Source organism: Amblyraja radiata, chromosome 13 (genome assembly GCF_010909765.2).
Source record: "Amblyraja radiata isolate CabotCenter1 chromosome 13, sAmbRad1.1.pri, whole genome shotgun sequence".
Classification (NCBI taxonomy): Eukaryota; Metazoa; Chordata; class Chondrichthyes; order Rajiformes; family Rajidae; genus Amblyraja; species Amblyraja radiata.
The window spans coordinates 47240150-47266567 of NC_045968.1; the positions used below are offsets into that span (position 1 = coordinate 47240150).

General features: G+C 43.6%; 1 protein-coding gene across 3 annotated transcripts in view; it reads right to left on the bottom strand.

Moving 5' to 3' along the window:
* nyap2 (neuronal tyrosine-phosphorylated phosphoinositide-3-kinase adaptor 2) overlaps nucleotides 1–26418 on the bottom strand; it is a 173119-nt gene that overhangs the window by 44868 nt on the left and 101833 nt on the right. For all 3 annotated transcript variants that reach the window (XM_033031989.1, XM_033031987.1, XM_033031988.1), the window contains one exon: nucleotides 17269–18321. In XM_033031989.1, the coding sequence (XP_032887880.1) occupies nucleotides 17269–18321 (1053 nt within the window). The remainder of the gene's footprint in view (nucleotides 1–17268; nucleotides 18322–26418) is intronic.

Genomic DNA, 26418 nt, shown 5'->3' on the forward strand with positions numbered 1-26418 from the left:
TTAGTGAATTGACACCGAATAGTATGCATCTTTGAGGTCGATGCATGCCATGTGACCATTTTATAGGAAGCTCCTATAAAACAGTAGTTAAACCGTAACAAAATTACTGTTTCTAAAAGTCTATACTGCACAAATGAGTTACACCTGGATGAAGTGACATCCTCCATCTGTCACATGTCCTGAATGGCAATCCTGCCCAAAATACTGGGCCTGCCTTGAAGACAATTCCAGTCTGAGTTCCAAGTCTGCTTGGAACCTGTGTATGTTGTGCAGTAAAATGATCACGTTATTATCTGTTTTTAAAAAACCAGTTCTGATATTTCTTGTTCTTGTCATTTTGAACAAGAACACAAGAGTAAATTATCAACATGTAACTGCTCCACAATCCCTTGTTTCTGTAAACCCAGACCCACCTACCTCCATGGCTACCGGTGGTCTTGTGGTGAGCCCAAAGGCCCCTGATGCGGATTCCTTTTCTCTCCTTGATTGGGAGTAGGACTGGTAAGGAGTGTGGATTCCATGTTTCTCCCGACCTCTGCTTGGGTCTGGTCTGAAACCTCATCATACTGAGCCTGCCTTGTAGGACAATTCTGCCCATTATTTTGAGTTTGCCTTGAAAGACGACTCTGATCGTATTTCCGTGCCCAGCTTTCAAGCTACCACCGGATTCAGTGAACCGCTTACCCCGTATGGAGGTGTGGGGTGTGTTGTCGCCTACTGATGCTTCAGTATGTTCATACTTTAAATTCGAGATCAGTTACCTACTGATCATTCACACTCCCCTCCACTGAGAGTGAGGTTCGTAGGCAGCCCTGAAAACAGGTGCTGCCGCAGGCCCCTGAGGATACCTGTGCTGACATGGCCCTTCCAGTGGATCTAAATGAGATTCTAGCTTTGGTCAGACTGAAATGGACCATGAATGCTCCTATCCTCAGAGCAGGAGACATTTGTGCAGCCCTGAAAACAGGTGCTGCTGCCTGCGGGTTCTCCATAATACCCGGGCTGTCAAGAGCTAGATTCCATCCAGGGAAGCACCCAGTGGAACCTGGATGATTGCAGAAGCACTTATTTTCTGTTTGTTTGTATGGAAGCTTATTATTCCTTTTATGTAAAGCATTTTGGTGTTGACTTAAACAGTGCAATATAAGTAAACCTTACTTACTTACTTCCTTTCTTCTGCTTGTCCCTGGGAAGGTTCCCCCCCCCTCTTCTTTGTACTCTGATTCAGAGTGGTTTCTTCCACATGTAGTTCCCCCTCCAATGGGGAAGACATTGGGCTGCCCCATGTGTGAGGCTCCCGGCACCGGCACTGCTGTAGCCCGGGCTGATACTGCTCCCTCCCTTGGAGCAGATCATTGTTGGAGCAACTTCTCCATAAGTTGCTCCATGTGGGAGAAGTCGTCCTCAGACCCTCTCCATTGAGGGAGGGTATCCCTCTTCCCCGGACTCATCTGAGTCAACGGGTTAGTTTAGACTTGCGGGTGGCATTACGTCCCGCAGGACAACCATGGAGCTCCTGCTCCCGCGCAAAGTCTCCTGCCGATTCTGCTGTCGGCGTTAGGGTCGGGAACAAGACCGTCGCCCGCTATTTGGAAGGCTGCGGTCTACGGCAGCCGACATCCCCGCGGGCCATCTCCTCGACATCATGGGCTCTGAGAAAAAACTTCAAGCCCGAAAGAACGCAGGTAAGTGATTCAACTTTCCTTATCTGCTCATCCCGACGGCCTGGGAGGCTCAGTGCCTGCCAGTCCGTCGTGCGTGTTGCGTTCAGACGTAATGACGCGCACGCAGACGGACGGCCCTTCTTCACGTAGTCACTCACGTGACTCCGAAGTAAAATTGCTAGGTTTACTCTTAGAACCCTTTTTAAACAATGGAACAACATGCGCAGTACGCCAATCCTCGGGGACTATTCCCGTTTCTAATGACATTTGAAATATTTCTGTCATAGCCCCGGCTATTTCTACACTAACTTCCCTCAATGTCCTAGGGAATATCCTGTCAGGACCTGGAGACTTATCCACTTTTATATTTTTCAAAGGTGTCAGTACTTCTTTTACTTTGAAACTCATAGTATCCATAGCTACTCTACTAGTTTCCCTTACCTCATATAATTTAATATCCTTCTCCTTGGTGAATACCAAAGAAAATACATTGTTCAATATCTCCCCATCACTTTTGGCTCTGCAGATAGCTGTCCAATCTGTCTCTCCAATGGACCAATTTTATCCCTTGTTATCCTTTTGCTATTAATATAGCTGTAGAAACCCTTTAGATTTACTTTCACCTTACTTGCCAAAGCAACCTCATATCTTCAAGGTAATGAGGCTCAACAAGCCAACTTTGAAGCTGGTACGATTTGCGTGGGGGGAGGGATGGAGAGAGTGGGAATGCAAGGGTTACTTGAAGTTAGACAAAGCAATATTCATACCACTGGGTTGTAAGCTGCCCAAGCAAAATATAAGATGCTGTTCCTCCAATTTGCATTTGGAGGAGGCCCAGGACAGAAAGGTCAGTATGGGAATGGGAAGGGTAATTAACGTTTTTGGCGACTGGGAGATAAGGTAGGTCCAGGCAGACTGAGCAAAGGTGTTCAGTGAAACAATCGCCCATGTCTACATTTTGTATCCATCTTCAGGTTTATACCAACATCTGCAGTCCCTTCCTACACATCAGAAGCGACTTAGTGGACCAAGATGCTGACAGGCAATCTGCTGCAGGTAGGTGCAGACAAACAGGTAAGGAGAACACAAGATGTTCACTGTTCCCAGAGCATCGCAAGCCAGTAGGTTTTAAACTGGGGCAGAGAGATGGCAGTGAGAAAGAAGGAATGAACTGAAAGGTCTGAGGTGGTGTTGAAGGCGGCAACAATTGCCCAAACGGAAAAGTGCTGTGCATAGGGATGCAAATGGGACAAGCATAGGTCAGAGGTGCAAATGGGAATAGCAGCCAACTGATGCTGGTTGAAAACTAATAGAACAATGGTTAGGATTGGAAATTGTTGAACTTCATCTGAGTCCAAAACTATGGTTGCAAGAGGACATGGATTTAAAGTTGCTGGTAATTGCACTGTTGGATTTCAAGGCAAATGTACAAAAAATGTGGAAATGTTTGAGCTTACACTGGAACATCTTCGGAGGCTGTGGATAGAAAGACCAAAGCTATCTAATGCTCATATAACACCTGTGGACTGAATGAAAATGTTTCACCCGTCGGTAGCTTGTGTCGGCACACAAAGTCATGTGGCAATTACCGAAAGCTAGAACAGGGACAAATGTAACAGAACATTCACGTTAGTCGCTGGTTTAAATTCATCAAGGTGATTGAATTATTTATAGAACTATGCAAAAAGCAGGAAGCAGCTTCACTCTAGGTGAAGCTGGTCAATACAGTAGGATATATACTCATCCTTACAATGGAAATGTATTATTCAGTTCTTAAACCTCAATTGTTTGAAATTGAGTAATATAGGACCCCAAAAGGGACTGAGATTACATTTTATTCCACATGAAGTGATCCCTGAGGATACTGCAAGAGAGCACTCAAGGCAAATGATAGTCTCTAGTCAAGTATAATTTGTGTTATTGAATTTGTCATTGTAGTGGTGGCATCATTACACCATACCCGATCTTCAGAGAAGCTCCTTTCAAAGGTTTTTAAAGGGATATTTTCAGCCAGTGGGCTCAGTATACAAACATGCTATAGAAATGCAAGATTTATCTCTACTCAAAAACCTCCTCAAACACATTTGCCACTCTAGTGCACTCTATTCCAGACTCCCACTTCAATGGGTTTAACCTGCTTCACTGGTAACTCTTCACACGTGTTGTTCACTGTGTAATAAGTTGTTCTGCTGTCTCTTCTTTGTGATGATATAAAGTTTACATTACAGAAGGAGTTTATTTGGCACTATTTTTCCATCAGAACAGTCTCTTCCCCACTGCTATGAGCTAAAAGTCTTTAGACTTTAGACTTTGGAGATGCAGGGTGGAAACAGGCCCTTCGGCCCACCGAGTCCGCACCAACCAGTGATCACCCATACACCAACACTATTCTACACACTAGAGTCAATTTACAATTTTTACTTAAGCCAATTAACCTACAAACCTGTTTGTCTTTGGAGTGTGGGAGGAAACTGGGGATCCTGGAAAAACCCCACAATATTAAGAAACCAATACCAATACTATAGAGTTTATTTTACTTCAAATGTACATCCAAATACTGTCTGAATGCAGAAAGGCTTTCTGACTGCCACCTTTTCAGACAATGAATTTCAAAACCCTGCCATCCACTCAGTGAATATTTTTCCTTACTTTCCATCTAGAGTTTTTACCAGTTACTTTAAGTCCATGTCTTCTTGATAAATCAGTCTGAAGAAGGGTCTCGACCCGAAGAGTCGCTAATTCCTTCTCTCCGTAGATGCTGTCTCACCCGCTGAGTTTCTCCAGCATTTTGTGTCTATCTTCTTGATAAATCTCTCTTAGACAACAGTTTGAGACTATGGGTGCTGTCTGTACGGAGTTTGTACGTTCTCCCCGTGACCGCGTGGGTTTTCTCCGAGATCCTCAGTTTCCTCCTGGCTGCATGATAGCAGAGTTGACGGCACTTTATGCCACTCTTTAGACTTTAGGGATAGAGCATGGAAACAAGCCCCTTGTCCTATCAGCGGCGACCAGCTACACTAACACTATCCTACACACACTAGGAACTATTTACAATGTTACCAAAGCCAATTAACTTACAAACCTGTACGTCTTTGGTATGTGGGTGGAAACCGGAGCACCCGAAGAAAACCCACGTGGTCACAGAGAGAAGGTACAAACTACATACAGACAGACCTGTGATCAGCATCGAAACCGGTTCTCTGACGCTAGAGGGCAGTAGCTCTACTGCTATGCCACTATGCTGCTTGTTTATTGAGATAAGATTTATTGAGCAGTAATCAAACAGATTGGAATTTGTCCTGCTTTTGTGAATAAGCCCATAGTTGGGCAATTTTCCAAATTGTTAAATAAATGTCCATATTGTAACTGTTCTAGAAAAGTTTGACTAGAAAGCTCTGTTGCATCTGGAGTATTACAGCCCAACTTGCCGACCAACATGCCCCATTTACACTAGTCTCACCTGCCCGCGTATGGCCCGTATCCCTCCAAGTTGGGCTGTAGGGCTTGTTTCCACCCTGTATCACTCTATGTGGGCACACTTTGTATCAGTGGTTTAAAGATGTCTTTTCAGGCACAGAAGAATTTCTAGACATTTCCCTTTAATCTCAAAATGAGCCCTATTTGCCTTTTTTCCATTCACATCAGCGACTCTTGAGGACACGATTAAATAGTAAGTTTACAAAATATGTGAATTTCTTCATAACCTTCAGTATTAAATGAAGGGTGACAGATGGTTGTTTACAGAGGTTAGAAGACGCTGACTGGTGCATTACTTCTACATAAGAGAAAATGATGGAGAAGCCAGAGATTTGGGCATCTGTTGTAAACCTTTCAATCTTCTGCAGTTTCCAGCTTTTATTCCCAAGCTTTAATCTATATCAGTAATGGACAGAGGTGCAGCGCTGCAATTTGTAAGGTAGACACTGCATATAATAACATTTCTATCGGGAGATTTATCTGCATCACAACCCATCACTGATGGGTGAAGCAAGAAGAGAATGCACTGAGCCACAACAGACACAAATGTCTTCTTCTTGGGGTGGTACAGTGGTGCACTGTAACTGAGTTACAGTACCAGGGATTTGGGTTCGATCCTGACTATGGGTGCTGTCTGTACAGAGTTTGTACGTTCTCCCCGTGACTGCGTGGCTTTTCTCCAGGTGCTCTGGTTTCTTCCTACACTCCAAATCTGTACAGGTTTGAGGGTTATTTGCTTTAGTAAAATTAGAAATTTTCCTTAGTCAGTGCGATAGTGTTAGTGTACTGGGTGATCGCTGGTTGGCGCGAAGGGCCTGCTTTCGACTGTATCTCGAAAGTCTACAGTTTAAAGTAGAGTCAAAAGTTTTAAGAGGTGTGTAACACATGTGCATAAAGAATATTTAACAACAAGGCTATTTGTCAAAGTACGTCCAAAGATGTACAGGTTTGTAGGTTAATTGGTTGAGTTAAAATGTAAATTGTTCCTAGTGTGTATAGGATAGTGTAATGTGTGTGGATCGCTAGTTGGCACAGACTCGATGGGCTGAAGGGCCTGTTTCAGCACTGTATGTCTAAACTAAACTAAACTCAACTCAATGAATGAATGAATGAATGAATGAATGAATGAATGAATGAATAAGTTTATTGGCCAAGTATTCACATACAAGGAATTTGCCTTGGTGCTCCGCCCACAAGTGACAACATGACACACAGTGACAGTTAAGAATGACACATAAAACATTAAACATTAATAATAAAACATTATTGATTAAACATGTGAATTAAATAAAATACCAGAGCAAAAGGAGGCTACAGATGTTTGGTTATTGAGTATAGCTACTACTCGTGGAAAAAAGCTGTTTTTATGTCTGGCTGTGGCAGCTTTGACAGTCCGGAGTCGCCTTCCAGAGGGAAGTGATTCAAAGAGTTTGTGGCCAAGGTGAGAGAGGTCAGAGGTGACCTTACCCACTCGCTTCCTGGCCCTTGCAGTGTACAGTTCGTCAATGGAGGGAAGGTTGCAGCCAATAACCTTCTCAGCAGATCGGACAATTCGCTGCAGCCTCCAGGTGTCGTGCTTGGTGGCTGAGCCAAACCAGACCATGATGGAGAAGGTGAGGACAGACTTTACGATGGCCATATAGAATTGGACCATCATTGCTGTGGCAGATTGTGCTTCCTCAGATGCTGCAGGAAGTACATCCTCTGTTGTGCCTTTTTGACTGTGGAGTCGATGGTAGCCCCCACTTAAGGTCCTTGGAGATGATGGTTCCCAGGAACTTAAAAGACTCCACAGATGTGACTGTGGTGTAGTTGATGGTGAGTGGGGTGAGGGGAGGGGGAGCTCTCCTAAAGTCTACAATCAATTCCACTGTCTAAAGAGCATTGAGCTCCAAGTTGTTGCAATGGCACCAGGACGCCAGCTTTGACACTTCCTGTCTGTAGGCAGATTCCTCCCCATCCTGGATCAGTCCAATCAGGGTTGTGTCGTCCACAAACTTGAGAAGCTTGACAGAGGAGTCAGTGGAGGTGCAGTCATTGGTGTAGAGAGAGTAGAGGAGAGGAGAGAGTCGGCAGCCTTGCGGTGCTCCTATGCTGAGGGTCAGCGGGTCCGAAATGTGCTTTTCCAGCCTCACATGCTGCTTCCTGTCTGTCAGAAAGGTGGTGATCCACCGACAGAGGGGTTCAGGCACAGTCAACTCGGAATGTTTGGACTGTAGTAGCTCTGGCACAATGGTGTTGAATGCAGAGCTAAAATCAACAAACAAAATTCTCGCATAGGTCCTCTGGCGATCTAGGTGCTGGAGGATGAAGTGCAGGCCCAGGTTGAATGCGTCATCCACAGATCTATTGGCCCGATATGCAAACTGCAGAGGGTCCAGCAGGGGGCTTTGTGATATTTTTCAGCTTGGTCAGCCAAGCCTTTCGAGGGTCTTCATGACTACAGAGGTCAGTGCGACAGCAAAATCATGAATCTAGATCATGTACAGCACTTCACATTTAATGAACAAAATGCAATAGCTGTTTAGGATTCATGTAAATTGTTATCACCAACATGCAGCAAGATAGAGCAACCAATTTGCACACACAATCCACAAACACCAGAGAAGATGGACAGTTAGGTAAAGGGGAAACATTTGCTATGGATTCAGATCAATGATATGGAAAGAGAGGGTGCGTAGTCCAAATTCTCCTCGTCTCATTGAGTGGTTGAGTTGAGCTCTCTATATCTTCACTCTCATGGTAGGCTGCCTATTTTGCTTGATGGAAGGAAGCAAGCCCATATCCCTCCAACCCTGTATTATCCATATACCCCTCTAAATGTTTTTTAAATGTTGCGATAATACCTGCCACAACTATCTCATCCGGCAGCTCGTCCCAGACACCCACCACCCGAAGTGTGAAAAAATGACCCCTCGCGTTCCTATTAAATCTTTCTCTCTTCACCTTAAACCTATGTCCTCTGGTTCTCGATTCCCCTACTCTGGGCAAGAGACTCTGTGCGTTTACCCAATGTGTTCCTCTCATTATTTTGTCTACCTCTTTAAGATCACCTCTCATCTTCCTGCGCTTCAAGGAATAGACTCCTAGCCTGCTGAACCTCTCCCAAGAGCCCTGGTGTCCTGGCAACATCCTCATAAATCTCTGCACCCTTTCTAATGGACGATTTAACAGCGACGACAGATCTACCCAGTCTACAATGCACAAGGTGATTTGGTACCATTCTCGACAAGATAAATGGTCACATGTTCAACATCACCCTCCAGAAATCTAAACACAGAAGTTCTGAAGGAACTGTGTCCTAACAGAGGTGCCAGCCTTTGGATGGTAAAATCTGCCTACTCAGCTGAACATAAAAACATCCTCTATAACTAATTGAAAAAGAATGGGAATCACCGACGTATACTGGCTGATGATTATTGCTCAATCAACATCTAAAACAAATCATTTGGTTGTTATCACTTGCACATTTCTGAGGCTTTGCTGGGAGCAACATGTCCATTATATTTCTTAATGTCAATACCCTGAAAATAACTTAATTGACTACAAAGTGCTTTCAGATGTCTTGCTCATATGAAAGGCACTATATCAATGCAAATATTTTATTTACGTGTGCAGGAGCTGATACTGAAGCACACTTAAACTCAAGGTGAGAGAAACTACTCTGTTTAACTAACTAGATACTGTACAGAGAGACATCTTACATCACATGATGGTGAATCTATGGAATTAATTGTCACAGACAGCAGTGGAGGTCAAGTCACCGGGTATTTTCAAAGCAGAGATTGATAGGTTTTTGAATAGTAAAGACGTCAAAGGTTAAAGTTAGAAGGCAGAATACAAGGGTTGAGAGGGAAATTAGATCAGCCATGATCGAGGGGCAGAGAAAACTCAATGGGCCGAATGGCCCAATTCTGCTCCGATGAAGGGCAACCTCTTCACATAGAGGGTCGTGGACAAGCTGCCAGATGAGGCACTTGAGGCAGGTCCTGCAACAACATTTAAAAGACATTCTGACAGGTATATGGATTGGAAAGGTTTAGAGGAATATGGAGCAAATACAGGCAGGAGGGACGAGGGTAGATGGGACATCTTGGATGGTATGGGCAAGTTGGGTCCACTGAAATGCCAAATTACTTTTCATGAGGGATTCATGGAGTTTATAAAGTTGTAGTATTCAGGAACAGTACAGCACAAATGGTAAATATGTCATTTATACTGCATATTTTCTCACTGATTGCTATAGCAACAGCCAATGTTTAGTTTAGTTTAGAGATACAACGCGGAAACAGGCCCTTCGGCCCACCGGGTGCACACCGACCAGCGATTCCCGCACACTAACACTATCCAACACCCACTAGGGAAATATTTATTTTACATTTACCGAGCCAATTAACCTACAAACCTGTACGTCTTTGGAGTGTGGGAGGAAACCGAAGAACTCTGAGAAAACCCACGCAGGTCACGGGGAGAACGTACAAACTCCGTACAGACAGCACCCGTAGTCGGGATCGAACTCGGGTCTCTGGCGCTGCATTCGATGTAAGGCAGCAACTCTACCGCTGCACCACCGTGCCACCCAACCCATAGATTTTATAAATAAAGCAAATCCCCACTCTGAATTCTCCTAGGCATTAAATATTCACCGGTAGTGTTTTTCTGAAATATAATATTGTGTTTTTTATTGTGTGTATTTTTGAAGATTCTTTTGATCAATATATCTGATGAGAAGTAAAGACACCAGAGGATGCTGTAAGTCAAGGTGCAGGAAGGTCAACTATCCAGTTTGCCACAGCACGCAATTTAGACAAAGTGGATTTAATATCAATAACAGACATAAATCAGTCAGAACATGCTAACTAAATCAATATTAGTGGCCACGGGTAGGGAGCAGACATGAAGCACATTGTGCACAAACTGAAGTAATCATTTTAAGTAACAAGTACGGCAGGCCAACTGTCACAGCGAGCTCCGTCAAACATTTGGCGGGTTATAGGCTGTTCTTCCTGATGGGGTTGAGTGTGACAACGCTGCATCACTAATGAGGGAGAGGGGTCCTGGAGAGCATCTCTAGAGAGAAGGAATGGGTGACATTTTGCGTTGAGACTCTTCTTCAGACTAGTCAGGGGAAAGGGAAACGAGAGATATAGATGATGATGTGGAGAGATAAAGAACAATGAATGAAAGGTATGCAAATAAGTAACAATGATAAAGGAAACAGGACAGGAAAAAGGAAGGTTGCCTTAAAATTACTTGATTAACTGATTTGATCCCCATATACAGAAACATGGAGCTATTTAACATGAATCTGATATCTTCTCATACTCTCATGGTCATACAGCATAGAAACAGACCCTTCAGCCCTCTTGCCCACACCGACCAACATGTCCCATCTACCCTAGTCCCACCTGCCTGCATTTGGCCCATATCCTTCCAAACCTGTCCTATCAAGGTAGACAATAGACAATAGACAATAGGTGCAGGAGTAGGCCATTCGGCCCTTCGAGCGTACCTGTCTAATTGTTTCTTAAATGTCTCTGCATCAACTACCTCCTCCGGCAGCTCGTTCCATTCACTCACCATCTTTTATGTGAAAAAGTTGCTGCTCAGATTCCTTTTAAATACTTCCCCCTTCACGTTAAACCTATGTCCTCTGGTTCTTGATTCCCCTACTCTGAGCAAGACACTCTGCGTGTCTACCCGATCTATTCCACTCATGATTTTATGCATGATCTTCTCATGTACGGAATGATTTACCCAGTTGAACTTTCCTATCGGATTATTAAGGAAGCACATTGCTGATGTGGTAATGAAATCTAATGGGCCTGTGCCACTTAGGCGAATCTTTAGGCGACTGCCAGGGACTAGTTTTAATGGAATTCACCTACGACACCTGGCGACAACCTACAACAACCTACGACAGCAAAAATTGTCGCCACTGTTGCCGAAAAATGTTCAACATGTTGGAAATTTTGCGGCAGTCGCCTGTAGTCACCCTGATCTGTGGGACAGGCCCATTAGGGTGAGATTTTAGTCTTCGTAAACTGAGAACTGTGGATTGTTTGTGTGAAATTCTGCCCAACAACAAAAGTGACAATCTCAATGTCCTTCCATTCCAATAAATAGAATTAAATAATCCTGTGTGTTTTGGAAGGTGCTGCGATTCTTGGCTAGATCCTACTCAGCTGATGCTCAAAGTAAGAACATAAGGACCATGGGCAGAAGACCAATAGCCGCTCGTGCCTGCTCCACCACTCGATAAGACCGTGGTTGATCCAAACTTGGCCACTTTCACATTCTCTCCCCTTTGTAAGTCAACTATCTCTCAACCTTCATAAATTCATCTGTAATAGGAGCAGAATTATGCTATGGCCCATCAAGTCTACTCCGCCATTCAATCATGACTGATCTATCTCTCCCTCCTGACCCCATTCTCCTGCCGTCTCCCCATAACCCCTGACACCTGTACTATTCAAGAATCTACCTATCTTTGCCTTAAAAATACCCATTGACGGCCTCCACGGCCTTCTGTGGCAATGAATTCCTAGATTCACCACCCTCTGCAGTGAATATTTTTTTATTATTCATATTTGGGTATCTGAATGTCGACCAATAATTTTATCCACCCCCAATTTAAAAAGTCATCAAATCATATAACATTATGCCAAGGGCTGGCACAGTAGAGTTGCTGTCTTCAGGAGCCAGAGACCCAGGTTCGATCCTGACTTCGGGGGGTGTCTGTGGAGAGTTTGTAGGTTCTCCCTGTGACTGCAAGGGTTTTCTCTGGGTGCACGAGTTTCCTCCTATATTCCAAACACATGCAGGTCAGTAGATGAATTGGCTTCTGTAAATTGGCCCTCGTGTATATGATAGTGTAGGGGTGATCAATGGACGGCGCAGACTCGGTGGGCTGAATTGCTGTTTCCATACTGTATCTCTAAACTAAACTAAACCAAACTAAAGACAGAAATAGCCCATGGCCCATATCCCTCTATTCCTTTCCTATCCATTTATCTGTCCCAAATGCTGGAAAATGATTATACATACCTGCCTCTATCACCTCCTCTGGGAGATTGTCCTACCCACCCACCACGCTCACAAGCCTGCTTTTCTGATTTCCTTTCATTATTTCTCCTCTCGCCTTTAAACTATGTCCTCCAGTTTTAGTTCCTTGCAACCTTGGAAAAAGGCAATGCTCTTCATCATTTTATAAACCTCAACAAACTCACACCGCAACCTCGTGTGCTCTCATGAGAATAATACCAGCCTTTCCACACTCTCCTTGTAAGCCTCCATTCCAGGCAATACCCTGGTGAATCTCTTCTGCACTCTCTCTAGTGCTACCACATCCTATCCACAGTGTGCTGACCAGAAATGCACATGTTGTACCAAGTGCGGCCTAACCACGTACAACTATAACATGGTGTCAAATTCTTGTTCTCACTCCCATTGTCTATGAAGGCAAGCAAGCTAAATGGCTTCTTTACTCTCCTCTCCAACTACGTCACCATTTTCAGGGAGCTATGTGTTTGCACCCAAGATCCATCTGTAAATCAATGCTTCTAAGGTCACTGCAGTTTACTGCATATGTCTAGTCAATATTAGGCAACTCAAAATGCATTACCTTGCACTTGACTGGATAGGATTGAAAGATGATAAACTGCCTTCTTGAATCATTGCTGAAGCCACTCTCACAGTTAGAAACATAGAAACATAGAAAATAGGTGCCATTCGGCCCTTCGAGCCTGCACCGCCATTCAATATGATCATGGCTGATCTTCCAACTCAGTATCCTGTACCTGCTTTCTCTCCATAACCCCTGATTCCTTTAGCCACTAAGGCCACATCTAACTCCCTCTTAAATAGAGCCAATGAACTGGCCTCAACTACATTCTGTGGCAGAGAATTCCACAGATTCACCACTCTCTGTGTGAAAAATGTTTTTCTCATCTCAGTCCTAAAATATTTCCCCTTTATCCTTAAACTGTGACCCCTTGTTCTGGACCTCCCCAACATCGGGAACAATCTTCCTGCATCTAGCCTGTCCAACCCCTTAAGAATTTTGTAAGTTTCTATAAGATCCCCGCTCAATCTTCTAAATTCTAGCGAGTACAAGCCAAGTCTATCCAGTCTTTCTTCATATGAAAGTCCTGACATCCCAGGAATCAGTCTGGTGAACCTTCTCTGTACTCCCTCTATGGCAAGAATGTCCTTCCTCAGATTAGGAGACCAAAACTGTACGCAATACTCCAGGTGTGGTCTCACCAAGACCCTGTACAACTGCAGTAGAACCTCTCTGCTCCAATACTCAAATTCATTTGCTATGAATGCTAACATACCATTCGCTTTCTTCACTGCCTGCTGCACCTGCATGCCTACTTTCAATGACTGGTGTACCATGACACCCAGGTCTCGTTGCATCTCCCCTTTTCCTAATCGGCCACCATTCAGATAATAATCTACTTTCCTGTTTTTGCCACCAAAGTGGATAACCTCACATTTATCCAAGGTATAAATCAATGATCCCTTTGCCTCCATAGATGCTACCTGACCGGCTGAGTTCCTTCATCAGTTTCGCTTTCGCTTCAGATTACAGCATCTGCTGTTTCTTGGGTCTCTAGGATTTAGATTTAGTGACAATGAAAGATTGGCAATATCTTTCCAAGACAGGGCGGCAAGTGATTAAAGGAAAATTGTGGCGTTTTCAAGTGCACACTGCCCTTGTTCTTGGTGGGGTAGGTTGCAGATTTGAGAAGTGCTATCAGAATTGCCTGATGAAGTTACTGCAAAGACTATGAGACCGAGCAATATAATTTATCTTTGCCCCAAAAGTAGCTGCACCCCAAGCCTGGCTGTTTCAGTACAGTTACAACAATGATATCTACTGAACAATGGGAACAATTGCCTTTCACACAAACCTATTAATGACCAATTAATCTAATCTCCATTAGCAAAGTGATGAAAGCTGTCAACAGTGGTATTAAGTGAAGATGGACACAACAAGCTGGAGTAACTCAGTGCGACAGGCAGCACATCTGGAGAGAAGGAATGGGTGTCGTTTTTGGTCGAGACCCTACTTCATTCTGAAGGCAAGCAGTCACAGCAAATTCCTGTGGCAGGGAAACTCAAGATCAAGAACAATATGATCTCACTGGCGAGAGGTGTCCCAGCAAGAATAGGTACCTGGCACAAGGTCTTCCTACAGTCTCGTACATCAGCGAAACAGCGAGGTGACCCAAATACTGTGCAAATGCAATATTCATCAGAGATGCAATGGATGTGCAACAGGCTGTGACAGGCAGACTTGAGCAATATCATCACCAACTGATCACATTGTTGCTCTACAGTCCAACGATATTTAGTTGTGAGTAGTGGTGGGCAAACAGCTGGCATGAGGAGGAACCATCAAGAATACCACATCTTCAACACAGGCAAATCTCAGTACATGAGTGCTGGAGATATGGTTCAGGCATTTGCACCCATCTTTGGAAAACATTTCCAGACAGATGATCCATCTTGGCTTCTCAGATTCTGCAACATTATAGAAACGTATCTCCAGCAAATTTGATTCACTCCACCTGGAATGATGGAGAGCACTGGGCAGTGCAAAGACTATTACTTCAGACAACATTCCAGGTGTAGTACTGAAGACATGCACCTCAGAACTAGCTGTACCTCCACAAAGATGCTCCAACACAGTCATAACAATTGCATCTGCTAAACAGTGTGGGGAATTGCTTATGTACTGTTCACAAAATGTGGGACAAATCTAAATAAATAATTACCACTTAGAGTCATAGGGTGATACAGTGTGGAAACAGGCCCTTCAGCCCAACATGCCCACACCGGCCAACATGTCCCAGCTACACTAGTCCCACCTGCCTGCATTTCATCCATACCCCTCGAAACCTGTCTTATCAATGTACCTGTCTGTTTCTTAAATGTTGGGATGGTTCCTGCCTCGGCTATCTCCTTTGGCAGCTTGTTCCATACACCTACCACCCTTTGTGTGAAAAGGTTACCCCACAGATTTCTGTTAAACCTTTTACCCTTCACCTTAAACCTATGTCATCTGATCCTCGATTCACTCACTCAATCAGTTTATTAACATCATCAGCAAAGAGATGGAGGATGTAATTGACAATGTCATCCAACATCATTTAATCACCAATAACTTCTTCATTGATGCCCCAATTGGGATTTCACCAAGACTACTCTGTTCCAGACCTCATCGAGTCAAGTTGAATTTGGTTGCAATAGACACAAGTACAGTGAGATACAGGTACAATGACAAATTGCACTGCACTTATTCTCCTTCATTGCTCCAACAACACCTCACAAGACTGTGATGGCCGCTACCCAGAGGACAGGGCCAATAGGGAAACTCATCACTTACAGGATCCCCTTCCAAGTCAGAAACCATCTTGGCATTAACAACTATTGTGGTTCTGTCATCATTGTTGAGTCTAAATCTTGGAATTCTCTCCCTCACGTAATTGTTATGTATCTTCAGAACTAAGTGGATCAAAGAGGTGGCTTCCCATTAATTTATTGAGGAATCAGGAACAGGCAATAAATGCTGTTTTTCCTTGTGATAGTCAGATCCTGAAAAATAATCGGATCGAGAACCAGAGGACATAGGTTTAAGGTGAGGTGGGAGGTATTTAACAGGATCCTGAGGGGTATCCTTTTTAGACAAAGAGTGATGGGTATATGGAACGAGCTGCTGGAGAAGGTAGTTAAGGCAGGTACTATCATAACGTATAAGAGACATTTGGACAGGTACATGGGTAGGATAGGTTTAGAAGGCTATGGGCGAATCGCGGGCAGCTGGGACTAGTGTGGATGAGGCATGTTGGTTGTCATGGGCAAGCTGGGATGAAGAGCCTGTTTCTACACCTATGACTAAATAAGAGGAAACACCTGGATTTCAAGGTTATTTGTTTGCCATGACTTGAGGAGAGCAAACATTATAAGCCTATTATTTTTAGTAAATGTTATTCTTGTGAATTTGAAGGTCTCAGATGCTGGGAGAAGGAATATTATTTTAGTTTTAATTTAGTTTAGTTTAGAGATACAGCGAGGAAACAGGCCCTTCAGCCCATCTAGTCCACGCCGACCAGCGATCCTCACAAACTAACACTATCCTACACACACTAGGGACAATTTACAATTATACCAAGCCAATTAGCCTACAAACCTGTACGTCTTTGGAGTGTGGGAGAAAACTGAAGCTTCCCAGAGATAACCCAAGCAGGTCATGGAGAGAACATACATTTGTAGTCAGGATTGAACCCGGGTCTCTGGCGCTGAAAGGCAGCAACTCTACCATTGTGCCTGTTATTCTATGCTTTACATCTGGCACCAACGCAAAGCAATCTCAGATTGGGTACACCACAACAGTTTATACTCGCCTCTAGAATGTGAGTAACATTTGCATAAATCTCTCCACCGGCTTCATACTTACATGAGTTCAGCCACATTGTTCCCACTACATGTGGTTAAATAGGAGATAACTGTCCATTCCTGCACGCACTGGGTTGTAACATAGAGCTAACGACCTCATTGCAAAATCTGTTGGGTCTTTTTAACTCTCCACTTATAGTGTGGATAATCTGACTTTAAGAGCAGACAGACAGAACTCGGTGGGAATTCACACAAAGGGTGGTGGGTGTCTGGAACAAGCTGCCAGAGGAGGTAGTTGAGGCAGGGACCATTGCACCGTTTAAGAAACAATTAGACAGGTACACGGATAGGACAGGTTTGGAGGAATTTGGGCCAAACACGGGGAGGTGGGTCTAGTGTAGATGGGGCATGTTGGTCGGTGTGGGCAAGTTGGGCCGAAGGACCTGTTTTCTGCACTGTATGACTCTATGAGCAGCCCATTCGGTCCATTGTGCCTTCTTCACATATGGTTAGATCATGGCTGATCTTTTTCATCAGTGTCACTTTCTTTAATAAGCCAATGTTGGCTTTTCTACATAGTCTATGAATTCATTACTTTACACCAGCTCACAAACTTGTTGGGCAAGTTCATTTATAGACCGTTCCATAAACGCCCATAATCTTTCTGACAAAGATGATTATTATTGTCTTCATTAAATTACAAGACCAGCCAATCACTTACTTTCCATGGGGTCCTTGGATTTCCTCCCACTGGCCGATTTCCTCAATAGACTCCTTCCTGAGGTAAAGAGGCAGCTGAGCTCTTCCAAGGGGCTGGTTGGTGTTCTGGAGCGTGACCCACTATGCCCTGATCCTTGGGACAACGAGACAATTCCTGTCTTTCCTCCCTCCTGTACAGGGGGTTTTGTAGTCTGAGGCACTGCGGAAGAACACCTTGGTGTTGGATGTATAGACTCGTAGGGTGGGGGTCTTTTTAAGCCTAAAGGAGTCATGGACCTCCCCATGGAGGCAGGGGATGGGGTTATTGAGTGATTAAAATGACTTTGAAGACTATGAGGAGATGGCGCCCTATAAAGAGTTGATGGAAGTGGAGGGGAAGAGGGCAAGTCTTTTTCTACCTTCTGGTATCCAGACGACTGTGCAGGGAGGGATGATGGGGAAGCACCACCTTGCTTGATATAAGATATGCTTGTTTCCAGGACTGGAAGCTTTATGACTTCGAGAGGAGTTAAAGGGGATTCATCAGAAGCTGGGGAGCATTGACTGGGAGCGGGGGGAAACACTAATAGAGGGGGGCGATGAGGGAGCAGGTTTGGGAATGGAGGTGGAATCTCACAAAATAATCCCTTTGTTGGGATTGATGGCTTTGTGATATCCACTTCAGGCACAGTTGGGGTGGGACATTGGGAGTGACAGTCTGTTTGGCCTGCACTGCTCCATTTGAAGTCCTGGACCACTTCGTCGAATAATGGATACTTCATTTCCTCATAAACTGCTTCACTCTGATCATCGTCTTCCCTCTTGATATCACGTAATATATTCCCGACCATTTCAATATACACAGGCTCATCTTCCTCAGTTCCCCGAGTCGGACTACACGCTTGTCCTGAAGTGTTCTCTCTGCTTGTGCCGGCGGTCGACTTTCTACTGCTGTACTTTGAGTCGTATGTTTCGTCAAAGGACATGCTGAGCTGCGTGTTAGGGTCACGCCTCGGCTTGGGAGGTGGGATCTTCTTGCCGTATTCATCACTGTGGGGCCTGGGTTTCATTGATGCTAGGGCAAAGATAAGCAGGCATATAATCAGGCAAGTCACTCTTTCAGATATATCCAGCCATAAATGATTACTGCAATGAAGAGATGCTGGTTAGTTACACATTTAAAAGAACAAAAATAAGATGTAATGTGCCTTTCATGATTTCATTATGCAGTATGAACATTAGTTTCTCTAATTTCAAGTATCTCCTGCATTCCTTCCCCTCCCCTTTCTCCCACCCGCTCCCCTATCCTAGTCGTTCTACCTGTTCCACCAGTCACATCCTTGTATCCCTCTTGTTATCCATCACACCTTCCCCTGCCAACAACGGACCATTATGGGCTCCATCCTTCCTCAAGTCATCTGTTGCCGGCCTTGATTTGTTTAGGCTTGTTCTCGCCACCAGTTAATTAACCCTCCCCCCCCAACCTCCACTTTCAGTCTGAAGAATGGTCTATTCTGTAGGGATGCCACCTGACCCGCTGAAGTACACCAGCATTTTGTTTCTATCTTCTCATCCTAAAGACAGGTAAGTACATTTGTAGAATACTCACTGCTGGAAAGTGACATAGATGATACATTTCAGTCAGTCAGATGCCACCAAATAATCATCAAATAATAAATTGTAATAATATCAGTAGAGGGGTAAATGTTAGCTAGAAACCAGAGAACGTAGTTGGAACAGAAAGAAGTACAGCACAGGAATAGAGTCTTTGCCCCATATGTCTCTGCTGAATATGATGCCAAAACAAACAAATTTCATCTGCCTGCACATGATCCATATCCCTTCATTGTCTGCATATCCATATGTCTATCTAAAAGCATCCATGCACTTCCATAAAACTCTGCTTTTGTACTTTTACCATCCATGTGGGATGTTGGGAGTTAGATGTGGCCCTTGTGGCTAAAGGGATCAGGGGGTATGGCGAGAAAGCAGGTACAGGATACTGAGTTGGATGATCAGCCATGATCATATTGAATGGTGGTGCAGGCTCGAAGGGCCGAATGGCCTACTCCTGCACCTATTTTCTATGTTTCTATGTGAGAAGGCAGATTGGTGCTAATTAAGGGCCTGTCCCACTTTCCCGAGTTACTCACGAATTCTCCTGAGTTTTTCCCTTGATTCAAACTCGGAGAATTGCGGCAATCGCCAGCCGTGGGTACTTGGGGCTATTTGTTTTACTTGTGGACATTTTTCAACATGCTGAAAAAACGTCCCGACTTACCTGATGCCCTGAGTACCTATGGCTGGCATTACGAGCCGCTACGAAACATCTACGGACTCCTACGGGCTCCTACGGACTCGCTACCGACATTACCCGGCATTCCTCGAGTTCGAATCAAGGGGAAAACTCGGGAGAGTTCGTGAGTAACTCGGGAAAGTGGGACAGGACCTTAACTCGGGGAAGTGAGACAGGCCCTTCATCATTCCATCTGATATGTATCTGATTTGTGTGTCTCTCCTTCAGAACTGCAGCCTGGCATTTTATCCTTAAATTCTTACACTAGACCTAATTTCGGAGGCAGAAGGACCCCAACAAGCCACAGTTGACATTGGAAAACTTTCACTTACTGAAAATCCAAAATTAATAAATTTACTGTTTGGGACAGACCAGTGGAATTTAACCCACATGTTGATATTTGCAATACTGGGTTTCACTGTGAATACTGCACAATTCATATTCTGTACTTCAAAAGAACATAGAGCAGTACAGCACAGTAACAGGTCCTTTAGTCCGCAATGTTTGTGCAGACAATGATACCAATTTAAACTAAGATGTTATTTTAACAACTGTTTTAAACTGAACAACTGAAACCAGTCCGAAGAAGGGTCCCGACCCAAAACATCACCTGTCCATGTTCTTCAGAGATGTTGCCTGACCCGCTGACTTACTCCAGCACTTCTACACATGGTCTATATTCCTCCATTCCATGCTTGTTTATGTGCCTGTATAAATGCCTCTTAAATGTCGCTATTGTATCTACTTCCACCACCACCCCTGGCAGTGCGTTTCAGAGCACCTACTACACTCTACGTGAAAACCTACCTCACACATCTCCTTGTGTAAGAAGGAACTGCAGATGCTGGAAAATCGAAGGTAGACAAAAATGCTGGAGAAACTCAGCGGGCGAGGCAGCATCTATAGGGTGATTTCACGAAAGGTCACTGGATCATAGATCCTCACCCACGTGACCGCAAAATCCAACTGGGGTACAAACGTCACTTCCGGTACATGTTATTGATGCTGAAAACGCGCACTTTCACACCCGTTAAAAACCGCGAAAACGGCCCGTTTTTGAGCTGTAAATAACTGTGCCAGTCGGGGTGACCGTGAGGCACAGTTATCTTACTTTACAGTCCAGAAGATAGATAAAAACGAAGGTAAATACAAGAGGGAGCTGAAGGGGCAACAACAGCGGAAGTGGTTAGCGGACATTCGCCGTGGAGATATAAAGATCGAAAATATCGGGAATTATCGCGTTTGCTCGCTGCATTTCATCAAAAGTAAGGCATTATTGACGTTTTATCTTTATTCATTTGTTATATAAAAAGTTGTAAAAGTGAAAAATCCGTCAGTAAAATAAATAAGTAGTTTGGGTGATTGTGCAGGTTTTAAACAAGAAACATTGAGAAATATATTTTGGCAAATAATTAAATGTCCTGATTTTGTCCAATTAACAGCTGACAATTATCCCATTCCTTAGCTTGCATCTGAGTAAAATTTATTTCAAAACGCATTGATAGTTTACGATTATTTAAATGGTAAATGTAGCTTCAGAAGCGTTTTCATTTTGCATGTTAAAACCCACCTGAGAACCATGGGCGATTTTGCAATTTTACTGACGGATTTTTCACTTTTACAACTTTTTATATAACAAATGAATAAAGATAAAACGTCAATAATGCCTTACTTTTGATTAAATGCAGCGAGCAAACGCGATAATTCCCGATATTTTCGATCTTTATATCTCCACGGCGAATGTCCGCTAACCACTTCCGCTGTTGTTGCCCCTTCAGCTCCCTCTTGTATTTACCTTCGTTTTTATCTATCTTCTGGACTGTAAAGTAAGATAACTGTGCCTCACGGTCACCCCGACTGGCACAGTTATTTACAGCTCAAAAACGGGCCTTTTTCGCGGTTTTTAACGGGTGTGAAAGTGCGTGTTTTCAGCATCAATAACATGTACCGGAAGTGACGCTTGTACCCCAGTTGAATTTTGCGGTCACGTGGGTGAGGATCTATGATCCAGTGACCTTTCGTGAAATCACCCTATAGAGCGAAGGAAATAGGCAACATTTCGGGTCAAGACCCTTTTTCAGATTGAAGAGTCTGAAGAAGGGTTTCGACCCGAAATGTTGCTTATTTCCTTCGCTCCATAGATGTTGCCTCACTCGCTGAGTTTCTCCAGCATTTTTGTCTACCTTCACACATCTCCTTTAAACTTTCAATTTCTTACCTTAAACCTATGCTTGTAGTAATTAACATTTCAATATTGGGAAAAATATTCTGACTGCCTACCCTATCTATTTTTGCTCATAATTTTATATATTTCTATCAGGTCTTGTAAGTCATGTTCCAGAGATAACAATCCATGTTTGTCGAACCTCTCCTTATAGCTAACACTCTCCAATCCAGGCAACATTCAGGGAATCTCTTCTGCACACTCTCCAAAGCCTTCACATTCCTCTTGTGATGTGGCGACTTGAACTGCACACAATACTTCAAATGTGGCCTCAACAAAGTTTTACGCAACCATGCCTTAACTGATGAAGGAAAATGTGCCATACACTATCCATCGAAGAAGGGTCCCAACCCCAAATGACACCTATTCACTCTCTCCACATATACTGCCTGACCCACTGAATTACTCCAGCACTTTGTGTTATGCTCAAGATTCCAGCATTTGGTGTCTCTTCCATACTCTATCAAGACGTGGTTGCCTCTTTCAAGGTGCCATAGACTTGCCCCACAATATGCTTCACAATATTGCTGGCCAAGAACTCAAAAACAATTAAAAAAACTGCAAATCTAAAATAAAAACAGAATTACTTGAAACAGTCAACAGATCAGGCAGCGTCTGTGGAAAGAAAAACAGAGTTATCATTTCAGGACAGAGACCCTCATCAGAACTCATTTGGTTAGATTTACAGTAAACAACCCCTCACATTAGAAAACAAGATGCCATTTTGAGGTTGGGCAAATATGAAAAGAACTCCAGAAAATAACTGAAAAGAAGCATGCAGGTTTAGCAGGCAGTGAAGAAAGCGGATGGCATGTTGGCCTTCATAACAAGAGGAGTTGAGTGCAGGAGAAAAGGGGTCCTTCTGCAATTGTACAGGGTCCTAGTGAGACCACACCTGGAGTATTGTGTGCAGTTGTAGTCTCCAAATTTGAGGATGGACAAGTGGGACAGGTCCTTAACATTTCAAGCTATTGAGATAACATGTTCTTGCTACAGATTCCCGATAGAATAGATACAAGTCCTGACTATGCTTGGTGACCAATTTTTCACCTAAAATTTGACAAGTAACTGGTTTCAGCTGGTGAGATGTGCAGGAAGCAACTGCAGATGCTGGTTTAAACCGAAGAGAGACACAAAAGGCTGGGGTAACTCAACAGGTCGGTACGCATCTCTGGAGAAGAGGAATAGGTGATGTTTCGGATCAAGACCCTTCCTCCCGAAACCTCACCTAACCTCACCCGCTGAGTAACTCCAACATTTTGTGTCTATGTCTAGTTTCATCTGGATCCCTCTTCACATCGTTACCAATGTGGTGTTGTACTTTATCCATAGGTCTGTGGGTGCAATTAGTAAAGTTATTAATTCGTACAGTGGAGTCAGTGCTTCATCCATCCTGGACTCTGGCCTTGGTGGCAGACCAGCTGAGTCAAATGTATAACGCTTACATTGACGAGGATTTACGAGGGTGCTGCCAGGACTTGAGGGACTGAGCTAAAGGGAGAGGTTGTTGCAGGCTAGGACTATTTTCCTTGGAGCACGAGAGGATGAGGCTGATCTGAGCGAAGGAAGATGAGGGAAATAAATAGGATAGATGTACACAGTCTTTTACCCAGCGTAGGGGAATCAAGAACATGAAGATATAGGTTTAATGTGCAGGAAGGAACTGCAGCTGTTGGTTTACTCCAAATCTAGGCACAAAATGCTGGAGTAACTCAGCGGGTCAGGCAATATCTCTGGAGAAAAGGTGATAAATAGGAGACCCTTCTTCAGACTGGGGCAGACAAAATGTATAGTAAGTAACTGCAAATGCTGGTTTACACCGAATATAAAGGATTTGCAGATGTTGGTTTACACTGAATGTACAGCTTTAAGTTGAGAGGGGATAGATTAATATGAACCTGTGTGGGTATATGGAATGAGCTGCCGGAGAAGATAGTTGAGGCAGGTACTATGACAACTTTTAGAAGACATTTGGACAGGTACATGGATAGGAAAGCTTTAGAGAGATATGGGTGATTGCGAGGCAGGTGAGACTAGTGCAGCTGGGGCATCTTAGTCAGAATGGGCAAATTGGGCTGAAGGGCCTGTTTCCATTTATATGACTCTATATCAATACTCTTGGAAGTTCCAAAATTTATTGCAAACGTACTCTTACAACTTATAAAGGCTGCACAGATTTCAGACAGTATCTGCCCAAAATCTCTCGATGGGTAGCTGAAGCACATGAAATAGTGGTCCATATTCCTGTGGTCATACAACAAAAGATCGTAATAGAGCTCCTAATAGTCATTGCTAAAACACAGGCAGCCAATATATGCATAAGGGCAGTTTATAGATTTATTTACAGCATGTATTAGGCATATTAGCATTTGATATTGTTCCAGCACTTTGAGACTGCACATCAACCTTCAGGCTGTTCAAAGTGACGTTAGTGGGCAAATGTTTAGCTTGTCTACTGGCTGTTCCTTTTCACTGTACATTTGAAGAGAATTTCAACTTCTCTCAATAAATGGATTAAAATCTGTGCCAAAAATAATACAGCAATATCACATAAATTCAGCAGTTTAACATATACAGCAGCAATCACCAGGCTACTGTTCTTAAGCAAATTGCAATCCTAGAATAATCTTCAAATCCCTTGTGTAACACAAGTATATGAATAATCATGATAGCTTTTTTGCAGCAAAGTAAGAATATATGTATGGAAGACCAGAACTGACATTTATAAACAATAACTTCAATAAACCAAGGGAAGGGTATAATTTCTCCCGGAGGTGGAAATGTCTCATAGATTATGTCGAAGCATTTAAGAATGTGCTCATTTTCAGTGGGGTCTTTAAATTGAATTATGTCACAGAAAGCCTTGCCTTTGTCTTCTTTGGCCATTATCATCTATCTCCATTGCCTTTTTTGCAGATGCTATTACTTAGATTGTTTCTACTTTAGAGGCTTTCTCAGTGAATCACCCATCGATTTTTATGGAGTAAATTGTGCTGTTCCATTGCTTTCAAAGAGCAGTCGCCTGCAGAACGACAAGCTCTCTCACAATAAAGAAAGAAAAAGAAAGTTATAAAATATATCTTCACGAGCTAAGCAGTGAACAACTCCTATGCTTAATGTAAAATCGCAGGAAGTTAACAAACTTCCTATGCAATAATTAAAATGACACTAATGTAATTAACAGATCCTTTAATGGAATCATATTTCAAAGTGAACACGTTGAAAGCATTCCATGGTGTTAGTGTGCAACAAGACAAAGATCACATTTGATATTCTGAACACTTATCCAATTGGTGTCCATAACCATCAGGGCTGTTGGAATTGACTTTTGTGCAGAATTAATTACTGCAACAGCTCCAAATGGTTCTGATTGAGGTTAATAGAAAAATCTGCAGGATGAGCTCTCTAAATACCTTGTGCATAAAAGGGGAAATTGTGTTATCCACAGCTGCATGAGTAAGATTGATCTAATACCTAGTGTGAAGGGCTGATATTCATGTGTTCTGCTTACTCTATGGAATACCAATGCTTTGATTTAACATGCCTACTTGGGTGTCCTTGCTTTTATTTTATTGCTTTGCTGTTGAGAGATAATCTTAAATCCCCACAATGGATAGGAGAACCTAGGAACCAGGTAAAATTCCATGAAAGCACAACAAATTGCAGATGCTGGAATCTTGCAGGTGCTGCAGGAACTCGGCAGGTCAGGAAGCATCTCTGGAGAAGATGGAGAGGCAACGTTTTGGCTAAGGGCCCTTCTTCAAAATTTCATAAAATGTGGTTTTAACGGTGATAGATTTGGGAGTACCTGTGTAAGCTGCTTTGGGAAGCTGGGGTTGGGAGCCTGTTCTTGATATTTTGGCAGACATTCACATTTAACATTGCCCGGGCTGGGTGATGTTACAGCCAAATGGAGATGGGAGCATTCTGACCAGTTATGTACTTTCGTAAAGGAGCTCTGGTGAAAGGAGGAGGATGCACTACCCTCCCCCCAGTCCTTCACACAAACCCTCTGAATGGACAAAATGTGTTGGAAGGAACTACAGATGCCAGCATACTGAAGATAGACACAAACGGCTGGAATAACTCAGCGGGACAGGTAGCATCTCTGGAGAAATAGGATGGGTGATGTATTGGGTCAGAACCAGCCTGATGAAGGATTCCCGGGCCGTAATGTCACCTGCCCTTTTTCTCCAGAGATGCTCCCTGAACTGCTGAATTACTCCAGCACTTTGTGTCCATCTCCAGAGGTGCTGCCTGACCTGCTGAGTTAAAGCCCTGTCCCGCTGTACGAGTTCATTCAAGAGTTCTCCCGAGTTTGCCCTGATTCGAACTCGGAGATTTACGGTAATGGCCGCTCATAGGTACTCGGCGCTCTCGTGGACATTTTTCAACATGTTGAAAAATCTTCACGAGTCTTCCCGAGCTTACCGCGTTTCCCGAGTACCTGCCGTTAGCGTTACGAGCCGCCAAGAGACGTCCCCGAGCTCCGACGTACCCGCTACGTACATTCTACGTACTTATCACGAGTTTGATTTTTTTTTAAACTCGGGAGAGCTCTTGAATGAACTCGTACAGTGGGACAGGGCTATTACTCCAGCTCTTTGTGTCTACTCTTTGAATGGACACTTGCCTCTTCTCCTCCAAACACC